This window comes from Lycium ferocissimum, unplaced genomic scaffold (assembly GCF_029784015.1).
Source record: "Lycium ferocissimum isolate CSIRO_LF1 unplaced genomic scaffold, AGI_CSIRO_Lferr_CH_V1 ctg1649, whole genome shotgun sequence".
NCBI classification, from domain to species: Eukaryota; Viridiplantae; Streptophyta; class Magnoliopsida; order Solanales; family Solanaceae; genus Lycium; species Lycium ferocissimum.
The window spans coordinates 116,611-128,852 of NW_026716629.1; the positions used below are offsets into that span (position 1 = coordinate 116,611).

At 36.4% G+C, this 12,242-nt stretch overlaps 1 protein-coding gene across 1 annotated transcript; it reads right to left on the reverse strand.

Annotated features, from left to right (window-relative positions):
- Positions 1-539: 539 nt before the first annotated feature.
- On the reverse strand, positions 540-2,706 carry LOC132042604 (delta(12)-fatty-acid desaturase FAD2-like). Its single transcript, XM_059433139.1, has 2 exons — positions 2,559-2,706; positions 540-1,871 (listed from the first exon to the last, which is right to left on the reverse strand). Exon 2 carries the CDS (start codon positions 1,839-1,841, stop codon positions 687-689), a length of 1,155 nt encoding a protein of 384 aa, XP_059289122.1. The 5' UTR covers positions 1,842-1,871; positions 2,559-2,706; the 3' UTR covers positions 540-686.
- Positions 2,707-12,242: the final 9,536 nt, after the last annotated feature.

Here is a 12,242-nt window from a genome sequence, read left to right on the forward strand (position 1 = left end):
CAGGTCAAATTTTGGTGATCACCACAACATGTTATGTACGTAGAAATTCACCAACACAACATGTTATGTTGATCAATGTGTTTATGCTTAGAAACTGACTAAGAGTGATATTCATGTTTATCAATAAAAATTTAAAACATTGTTGGATGAATTAAAGTGAAAAGAAACTAAAACTTCATTGTTGGCGGTAGGCATAAGTATCTAAAATGAGGCTTTGACAAGCCAAACTTCAGTTGTATATCTAAAATGCATTTATTGAACGTTTGGCTTTGACAAGCCAAACTTCCAATATATGTCTAATGTTCAAACAAAATGGTTTGAAGTTTGCTTGCACTAGCATTAAATGCAAAATTTTAGACAAAACTTGTAATGTCGGACATTGGTTTTTGTAACTTCGATCACAAATGTTGGAAGTTGATTCTAGAGTGATTAAACGTACAAACGTTTACTTAGCTGCGGCTTAAATGGTAGTCCCAAAATGGGCTATCTGTACATTCATTCATGCTTGTTGGCTGAAAAATGATAAAGAGGTAGGAATATTTAGGGCTGCTAATTATATATAATCACTTCCATATTATTGCTCATAAGTGTTGCCTGTGATGACAATAAAAGATACACATGGTAGGGTTGGTTCAATACTAATACAAATACAACATATGAAAATACACAGTCCAAATATTTAGCATTCAGAAAATGTTTTTATACCAAAACACACCCTTATGTTGAGATCCTTCATCAGTCTCCACATAGATGCACTCCTTGAAATCCCTCCACATTGCCTTGTAAAATGGGGTGCCATCAAATTGGTAGTATTCTCCTAGTAATGGCTTCACAGCTTTTGTTGCCTCCACTGCATGGTAGTGTGGAATGGCTGGGAAGAGATGATGCACAACATGAGTATCTGCAATGTGGTGGAAGATGTTGTTTAGCACACCGTAGTCTCTGTCTACCGTAGCTAGAGCTCCTCTTAGCCAATTCCACTCGTACGAATCGTAATGTGGCAACGAAGGGTGCGTATGGTGCAAAAACGTGATCAACACTATGAAGCCGTTCACAATTAGGAGGGGTACCCCATATATGCATACAAGCCAAGCTAGCCCTTGTGTGAATGCAACGCGATACAATACATAACTAGTTGCAATCACACCTACATCTGAGATGAAAATCTGTAGCCTCTCACGGTCATTATAAATCGGGCTATATGGATCATAGTGACTTGCAAAGCGCTCATAAGGTCTGCCTGCGATATTGATGGCAAAGTACAATGGTAAGCCAGCAGTGAGGGTGAAGGCAAGTATGAATAATCGTCCTAACGGATTGTTGGCATATACTTTGGTGTACCATTTTAGTTGAGATTTAAATTTAGGTACATAGTTTTCATCACGCTCAAGGGAACCGGTGTTGGAGTGGTGACGGCGATGACTATATTTCCACGAAAAGTATGGTGTTAAAAGTGCAGAGTGGAGGATAAGACCAACAGTGTCATTTATCCATGGGTAATCACTGAATGACTGGTGGCCACATTCATGGGCAATGACCCATATACCAGTGCAAACACAACCTTGAACGATCCAGTAAATAGACCATGCAACGTAAGAATATGGGGATGGAAGGACGTGAAAGTAAGTGGTGGCGATGTAGTAAAAGATGGAGACCAATATGAGATCATGAGCAACATAGGAGAATGAGCGAACGAGAGATCGCTGAAAGCAGTGAGGAGGGATGACCTTCTTGATGTCACTAAGGGTAAAAGGGGGCTTTGAAATTGGCACCCTTTGGAGAGGATCTTTATTTTGTTCAATTTTAGTTGTTGGAGCAGACATATTGCCACCGCCTCCCATTTTTGTTCTGCTGGCTCTTCAATCCTGAATCTGAAAAAATTAGATAATTGGTTCGTCTAATGTAGTTATGAACTTATGATATAAGGTAGTTATTAGGTAAATATGAAAATGCAAACAGAAAAGATTCAATCACTACAAAAGAATTAGTAACAGATTCTTTCTTGTGTATGTGTGGATAAGTAAAGTTTGTGGTTTATGAAAAGTAGGCCATTTAACCCAAAAGCCAACCAGCTTGAAGCACTAATTCAAGCAGCAGTACTTTCCATATAAATTAAACAGGTCCAAAGAATCACCAAATCAAACGCCAACATTCAGTAAATAAAAGAAGATATGAGCATATGCAAGATGCATGTAAATAAAAATAGACTCTTGGTTCTGAAAGAAAGAAAGAAAGATTTTGTTCATCTAGTGTAGTTATGATATAAGGTATGCAAATCTTAACAGAAAAGATTCAATCACTACAAAGGAATTAGTAATAGGTTCTAATTTCTTGTGCATGCGTGTGGATAAGAAAAGTTTGTGGTTTATGAAAAGAAGGCCAATTAACTCAAAAGCCGACCAGCTTGAAGCACTAATCCAAGTAGCAGTACTTTCCATATAAATTAAGGTTAGTAAATAAACCAAGAATGAGCATATCCAACATGCGTGTAAATAAATATAGGCTTTTGGTTCTTGAAAAAATGAATTTTTGTTTTGGTAAAAGAAAGGAAATGGTACCTCAAAGCTCAAGAGAGACCTTTTAGCCTTACCTTAAAGCTGGAGATTTCTCACTCCCGCTTCCTCTGTTCTTTATAGAAGTAGAGAACGAAAGGCTTAATGGTTTGGCCAACTCTTATTTTATTTTATTTTTTTTTTTTTTTTAAAAAAAAATTTATCCCCTTTGTTTCAATTTGTTTATCTTGCTTTTCTTTTTAGCCACTTTCCTATTTTGACTATTCTTTAATTTCTACATGCACATGGTATGTTTAAGATCACAAAATCGAAGGACATTTTGGTCTGATATACATATCTTTAGATTAAGATTATAAAATTCAAGAGTTTTTTTGACTTTCTTAAACTCATGGATAAATAAATCGAAAAGGAGGGAGTATTATTATTGTTTTGCGACCATCTGGTATTCAGATTTCATTGGTTCGACTGTTAGGACCAACTGCTTACCATCATGCCAAAAGTTATAGCTGATAGCAAGGCTCAACTTTTATTTCTTAACTATGCCTCCCAAGCAAGCGTCGTATTTGACCATGATTTTGACTTGAGCCATCCCCGACCCTCAACCCAAGCCTTGCCATAGGCATGATGTTTGCATTACCCACATCGCATGTTGTTCGCATTACCCACATCGCATGTTGTTCCTGTGAATCGCACTCATGACCTTTTCTCTGATACCAATCATTAGGATAGACGCTTGCCGTCATTTCAAAAGCTACAACTGATAGCAAGACGCAACTTTTTATTTCTAACCAAACCGATCAAGCAAGCATCATGTTCGATTATGACTTCAATCCGGGCAATCCCTGACCCATCACCTAAACCTCGCCATCGGCACGATGTTCGTGTTACCCAACAACGGACATAATCATGATTCGAGTCGCATCAGACCCATTTAAGGGAAAAGGGTTCCTTCATTTTCAGGATTCAAATTCGAAACCTTTGATTAAGTGATGGATCTCATCCATCACATGGCGGGCCCCATCTTTGTGGTTGGTTTGACCCACTTTATTTATTATTATTTCCAGAAATGGTAGATTAAACCTGATAAAACAATCACAGTAGTAAACAAAGGAGGCCATATGCTTGGTGGCTAGATGCACTAATATATTGTCCACTTGTTTGATTTTAATTACTAGAAACCCCATTCTTCAGTAAAATGCTGTTTATTTGAACACGAAACAAAGGAGAAACTGAAGTATACAGCTAGCTACATCAACTCTGTTTTTCTACTTTTCATTTTCAGCTTGTAATAATGCGAACTGAGCATTCATTTCGCAATTGTTCTTGCAGAAACGATCCACCATTGAAAAAAAAAATCCCTGTCAAGATAACAGACTTCTAGTATCAACTCAAAGAGCTAAAGTCTTTAATTTCTAAAACCCATCAATTATTTTTAAATAACACCATATGATTACACAAACATACAAATAAATTAAAATTTCATATATATATTTATGCATGAAATCTGAAAGGCAATTCAAGCTAATTAAAACGGGGACTTTGTTCTTGAAATCAAACTCATAAAAAAGGAAATTACTCCATAAAAATGAAAAAGAAAAAAAAAAAAAAAAACTTAAACCGGCTGGGGCAGGTTGGGTTTATGTAGTGTGAGCTGAAAACTTAAAATTTGCTACGCGAGGCGGGTTAAAGCTGAAAACCTACCGCAACTGCACCATTGCCATCCCTATCTACCTACTAAGATATGTTGTTTGCTAGTAACTTTTCAATTTACAAATATTTTCGGGATTTATTTTGAAAATAATCCCCGTATACCTTTCGTGTCCAGTAACCGATAAAAATATGAAAATTTTATTTTCGTTATGTATTCGTAGGTGCGGTGGGGTGAGATCCACACCGATTTGATCATCTTGGGGATTATTTCATGGGGACCTTGGGTGCTTTGACTACCTCTAAGACCGAGAAGTATAGATTGATTGGGTATTGGTTTGATTTTTTGGTAAAAATCATTATATATATATATATATATATATATATATATATATATATAAGTTGCTATTACACGAGATGTCTCATGAATAAACATTTGGTATTTTTAAGGAATTTAATTTTATTAGTTTTAGTTTACTAGCTTTAATTAATCGAGATTTATACTTTGTATGCCGTATCCAACACTTGTATCCACATTTGGATGAAACATAAACATACACACGCTCCCGCACACAAATCCATATATAAAATTTATGTTATATATAAAAGATCGGATAAAAGAATTATAGAATTCTATTTATAATGATCCGCACACGTAACCAAATACCCACATCCGAGTCCGAGAAGTATAGATTGATTGGGTATTGGTTATAATGTAATTAATGAACTTTGCTCTATAGGGCTAATGTGGGTGTGAGATAACGTTGCTTATGGCTCGAAAGAATATGAAGACAACAATATAACTGAAGGAACTGAACTTTGCAAATATTTGAAATTTCGGTTTTTTTTTTTTTTTTTTAAATTTTAAAGAAGCCAAAGCCAGAGTTGATTTCCAGGGGAGATGCTTCCAAATTCCAATTATGAATGCTGAATAGAAATTTGTTGTTTTTCCAAAATTTAGCTTGCCAAAGAAATTTCAAAAGAAAGCTACAACACTAAAAAAAAATTCCAACTTGATGTTACTCTTTCAGTGAATGACTGAACGTTATTGAGACCGGATGTGACCGGACTAATAGTTTTAGTTACGGTGAAATTGTAATTATGGTAATGTAGGATGTGTAGTTCTATTAGAATAGCTTTACCTTATTAGGCCTCATTTGTTTGCACTTAATGGAGGTCTGAATCTGAATGGTTCAAACCCTAGGCCATTAAGTGCATTTGTTTATATTCAGATCTAGAGACATCACCACCAACCACCTCTGCCATCACAACCAACACGCCACCACCAATGTCAACCACTACCACCCTCACCCTACCAACCCCCAACACCCACCACCCACCCCTGTCCACATAAATATTTTATTTTTTTATCAAATTAATTCTATTCTATTAGATTTGTATTGTTTTTCTAACGTTTAGTTACTTTTAGTTGAATTATATATTTATTGTGTTTGGATAAATACATTATGCACATTAAGATGTTTAAAAACAAACAGTCTTAATCATTCAGTGTTCAGATCTAGAGACAACATCTTAATCATTTAGATGTGCATTCAGATTGAGACGTCTTAATTTTAATGAAAACAAATGAGACTAGAAGAGGGAGGACCTTACTTGTATATAAGGGAGGTCTTTATGATGAATACAAAGCAGAAAGAATTCTCCCATTATGTCACGACCCAACCGGAGGGCCATGACGGGCACCCGGTGCTAACCCACCCGGACACCTCTTATCGTACATTCATATTCACATCTAGGTGAGCCACATGGCCTGCTCATGATTTCTGTACATCAATAATACTAATCTCATTGGGCAATTACACATTTATATCATCATCAACAACTATGCCCATATCCATATACACAAGCCGACGAGGCTAACAAAATCATATACAAAATATGAGCCGACAAGGCTAAAAGACATCTAATTATACACAACTGTCTACGAGCCTCTAAAGAGAGTATGTAACATCATATAGACGGACAGACATAATCAACATCCATAAGCCATAAAATAGAAGAATATGTATGTACCACAAAAGAATAATACCAACAATGGCAGCTCTCCGGATCAAATGGAGCTCCTCTATTCCCGAGCAGTAATCTATGGATCAAGCGTCTAGTGAACCCTCCGGCACGTAGCGTCCATAAACAAAAGGACATATAATTTTTTTAAAGCATAATCAACATCATAGTAGGCATAAGAAATATAAAATAGAAGAAAAGTACTTTTAGTCAAATCCCATAGAAATTTGCGAGTGAACGATACTCAATTAATCAAAAACCGTCAAGTAAGTCAAACTAACTACATGGTCGCTTTACTCAACACATGACATCTCAACATACTAATCACAGGACATTGTCTCGCAAAGTCTCTAAGAGTAAACACCGAATCATATGAGTCGGGACAGTGGCCCCGACTTACCCATACACACAGATGATAACCATAATGACTCGGCACTGCTCCAGGAAGAAAATGGAGTTTGCCAATCCCACCGATAGCCAACCATCCTATATGAATACTTTTACCGCAAAACAATCCGGGACCGTGTGGCATGAACACAACGCCCCCAAAGAAAGGGACGTCGCACAAACAATGTACCGAGTATGTAAGGCATAAGAACATCAAGTACAGATGATCATGAAAACCAGTCTCAATATTTGAATGCTTCGTGGCTAACATCCGAGAATATCTCGCATAACTCTATATGACCGAAATCGACATTCGTGGCGTATGATAGGCATAGGTTATAATATAACCGATAGTGTCGTGGAAACGTAGCCCGATCTATATATAATATAATAGTGCCGAGGAACGTACGACCCGATCCATATGTAATATAATAGTGCCGAGGAATGTACGGCCCGATCCATATATATAATATAATAGTGCCGAGGAACGTGCGGCCCAATCCATATATATAATATAATAGTGCCGAGGAACGTACGGCCCGATCCATATATATAATATAATAGTGCCGAGGAACGTACGGCCCGATCCATATATAATTTATAATATCTAGTGCCGAGGAACATATGGCCCGATCCATATATATAATATAATAGTGCCGAGGAACATACGGCCCGATCCATAAATAATATAATATATAGTGCCGAGGAACGTACGGCTCGATCCATATATATAATATAATAGTGCCGAGGAACGTACGACCCGATCCATATATAATATAATATATAGTGCCGAGGAACGTACGGCCCGATCCATATATATAATATAATAGTGCCGAGGAACGTATGGGCCGATCCATATATAATATAATATATATAAATGCATGTAAGACTCGGAAAAATGATACTCTGAACTCCTCTGGTGACATAAGAAGCTCGTATGATAAGTCTCTGGGAGTTATGGACATAAAACATAGGAGGCCAAGGATACAAATATCTCTACACTATCTAAGAATAGAGTCTTTGGAACTCGCTTGCTCACCGTGTTCGTTACATATGATAAGGATCATGCCAAAATGAAAGAAAGGATAGCCTTAACATACCTTTGCCGCTTTCCAGCTAACCACAGTCCATCTTCGGGTCACGCTAATCTATCAACAATATCAATTTACCAACAATCAATCCAATATATATCCTTATAATCAATCCCTTAAACTTATCTCTATTTCTAACGAAATTTCGACAACATTTCCTTTATAAACTGGACAAACCCGAAGATCCAATTCAGCTAAATTATCAGCAACAACGTCAAACAACAATATCGACAATCAATATACATCATAACTTAGATATTTTCATCCATTTAACTCCACTGAAATAGCCCCACCTTCATAAACTTCCCAAAAATGCCAAACGAGCTTTTAACATTATTTCCTCCGTTCTAATCCGTTAAAACTCTAAATAAACACTTTAATAACATAAAAGGAACCTTATACATACCTTAGCAGTAGCTCAACCACGAAATATCATCCCCCAAGCTCAATAATTAGCTTAAAACGACGACGACAACTCGTACTACACTTTATCCTTCACGAGCCTCGGGATTCGGGGCCTCGAACTTGATCGAACCCTTGCTTTATCTCTCTAAAATCCCCTCACTCTCTCTCTCTACCATGTTCTGGACTTTTTGGTATGAAATGAGGATGATAAGGGTTAAAACCTCCCTTAAATAGCAAGGGAAGTGGGCTCCGACCCGACTCATAGTCGGGTTGGGCCGAGCCCATACCTTGACCTTTCTGTCTTAAAACATCCATAACTTTTTATCCCTATGTTGTGTGAAGGCCCACGACCTATGGTTGGAAATCTAATTCAATTATCTACAACTTTAATATTTGGAGTTTTCCCAAATTCCCAAATAATGATGGGGTTATGGCCTCCCGAAGTCAGGTCACCCGAAAAAGTAACTTAAAAACATCTTTTTGGAGGGCTTACACTTGGATTTGGCTCAAGGGTCCTTCTTGAGTTGTGTTTAACTTTACATATATTATCCATATAACTTATCATATGTCCTTTATAAAAACCCCATCATGTGAGTCCACCTTAGATTACGGTTACGAGGGTTATATATCTTTTAACGTATCATTCCAATCATATTGTACGAATTCCAAATATCATACTCATGCTATCCTCATGCTAATACAGTAGAATTTCATCCTTTATACTTGTAATATTTGCTCCTCCTTGAGCTCACATTAAGCCGTCTTGATTAGCCTTAGTAACACGAAATTTTCCGGGGGTGTAACATCCTTCCCTCTTAGAAACATTCGTCCTCGAATGTTAAATGAAGACTAATACTCGTATCCAATTCCAATGCTTACTAATATCACTCAACCCTTCACAATTCCTAAAGTCCTTTTCAATACTTATCTTTCCTCTATAAGCTTCAACTTCATTGTCCTTTTCAATACTTATCTTTCCTCTATAAGCTTCAACTTCCCTTAACCACATTGATGCTTTCAGTTATATTGATTTCTATAAGGGACACATTACTATCTTTCCTAAAACACATGTAATCATGTTTCTTTCTCTTCCTTGTTTCATTCTTTACTCGTTTAAGCTTACTCTTTTTTATACTAACTCACCTCTCGAATGACTCCTTGCTTATCATTGCTTCCCCTCTTAAGTCTCTTCTCATAATCTTATCACATTATCCGAATCACATTAATCTTAGTTCATCAACCTTACTTCTAATCCCCGAGAGAACTTATCTTAACCCTCCTATATCCGATTTACAACTATTATTAACCTTTCATTCTTCGAGTTATTTACACTTGTGTATCTTACCGATCATAGCACACATATATATACCGTACACATATATCATAATCAATTTTAACAAAATTTTGCGTAACCTCCTCTGTAATTTGTACTACCCACCTGTATATAGCTAACCAACAAGCCTCACAGGGCAACAATCAAAATATATCAACATGCAAGGAGTCATCATTTTAATCCTCTGACATGCATTATCTATAACATTCCCTTCGAATAGTTGAAAAAATAGTTTCCTTCTTAGTAATGACTCTCGGTTGCAATACTCCCTTGACACCTCAGGTATATGCTTTCAAGATATATAAGTGAGTTACTCTCCTGATATGATCCTCCTTGATACTCGGACTCGTCGATCCTTTTTCTTGCTCAATAATGGTATTAAGTCTCACATGGTTTGCAAATCTCTCCCACTTCGTTTCTTCCATATGACCATGATAATGGTATTGATTCACATTTGTAGAGTCTAGATAAATTCAATCCAAGATGTCATGTCGTAGGTGTCCCTCGTCGACTCATTAAAGGCTTCATAATTTTCGAGAATTTCATAACCCTTTGGTAATTTGTTGGAAATTCGCTATAACCACAATGATACAAAAATGAAAGTTCCAAGGCATAATATTCTTCTAGTAGAACCCCCTTATTCAATGATCTTATCGAATTCATAAGCAATCTAACACACCCAGGGCTATCGTAGGAAACATATAACATATACTTATATCATATTCAGAGTAATTATCCTATTTGTCCTTAATGATAATTCCAACTCAACATTTCGACTCAATTTACCATATATTTTCCCTCAACTGACCCGGAGTATCACAAACACACTATTCTTGCTTACCTCTTACTCCCTTTTTTAAGTACCCAATTGGTTTCATTCTCGACATGTAAAATACTTGCAGTGTTACATAACCGTTCTTGTGTGATTCGTGTATGAACATCTAATCTTATTCGTAAACTTCCCTTCCTTTGGTTCGTTCTATTTTACGTATCTCATACATACCAAAACTCTTTTGTCTATCTGTTGTAACTTATCTCGTCATACTCTTTTCTTTCCTTTATTTGTCCCTTGATTATCACTATAGAAAACTTTATGTCCCTTCTTATTTGTCACTTATAAATCACAATATCATTAACAAACGACTCTACTGTCAATTCCTTTGCCTCTATTCCAGTATAGCATCGCTATCCTTTACAATATTCCTTGAGTTATTTGCTCTCAATGTCATGTTGTTCAAGGTCTTCACGAATGATTTTCAGTACAGTCTAAGATACCCACTCGATTCTTGTTCATTTATTTACTAGCTATTAGACTCATTTCTGCATAACTCCCACCTTTTGTTTTAGAGTCTATATCTGTCACATCTTAGGATTCATTGTTTCAATCTCTACACTTGTATTTTCCTTACTTGCTTTCCCCCTTAAGGGTCTTACTTATACCATTCTCAAATCCATTACCTCACTTCCAATCTTGAATTCATATATCCCTTTCCTCAATTCCCTTATTATACTGCATCATATTCATGCCATTTCCCATAATTTATAGCTACGGTAATTCATGTGTGAAGTCTTAACATACTCATCTTGCAGTTTTACAATCAAGTAATACAACCAACATAGCAATCCAAACAAGGATGTATTTTACTTAGCTCAACCGTTAGTTATGAGTCTACATCCGCTCCAATTAATAACTTCTGTCCCATAGGGATACTCGAAATAGTAGTATGTCTAGCTATCCGTACCATCCATGTAATGTCACTTATCCCATTCTTCGATACTCAGAGTTCACTTATAGCGTCATCTTTCCCTTTTCTTCCCATCTCAAGTTATTCCTCTCTTTCCCGTAATCGACTTATAGTAACCGTAAATGCATTTTCCCTTAAACCCGCCATCTTTGTTTTCAAGGATCTAAGTCTCATGCGCAACTAATACCCCTTATGCCTCATACTCTTTTACTCTTGTGTTGCACTCAACATTGATTTCAAAACCAATCATAATCATATCGTATTTGTCGTTGATGATAGCCTTGCTTTATCGCTTTATCGTCGTACAATAAACTCATAACTCATGGCCACATTTTTCTTTCCAACTTATTCCTTTATATACTTTACTCGTTCTATCTTGGTATAGGATATTCGTAGGAGATGCATCTTCCTTTTCTCATAATACGACTACTTCTTAAGCGCGCGTACTTCGCATATTTCCTTTTCTTTCTATACCCATACTTATTCCTTTACATTCTTTCCTCCTCAATTTATCTTATTACCTCCCATTTTATAATCAATCCTTTATTCCTCGCACAAGGAACCCTATTCTTAACTCAGTACCGCTTTGTCCTTTAGAATATATTACTTCTATACAATCCATTCTTCGCTTCCAAAACTTATTTTGTTCATTCTGATCATCCCCTCTCATCCTTATTATGCTGATCCTTTTCCTAACAATCGTTCTATTTCGTTATTCATCTTTCCGTAGTCTTGGTCTTTTACATCCAGCCAAAGATATCACTCGTGATCTCGATTATACAAATCACAAACTGTTACTACTTTGCCATATCACTTTTCTCTGATTTCTTTTTCAAGTTGACTTCTTTTTTCCTTTTGCTTGCTATCATTTCTGTCATTGCGAAACCTCTATGTTGGACTTTCCCCTAACAAGGTCTTATAAGCTTTCTTATCTATCGCCCCATGGCTCGCTTATTGGTTTCACACTTGCATTCACTCTTTATTCATATAGAGCATGGTACATCTTTAGTCGTTTCCTCGCTATACTTTACTTACTTTATGTTACAATTCTTGCTGCGTTCTCATTATATCCCGATCATAATCAACTTTATAGAGT

Coding starts and splice junctions, on each gene's coding strand:
- LOC132042604 (XM_059433139.1), bottom strand. CDS start 1,841: ATGGGAGGCGGTGGCAATATGTCTGCTCCAACAACTAAAATTGAACAA.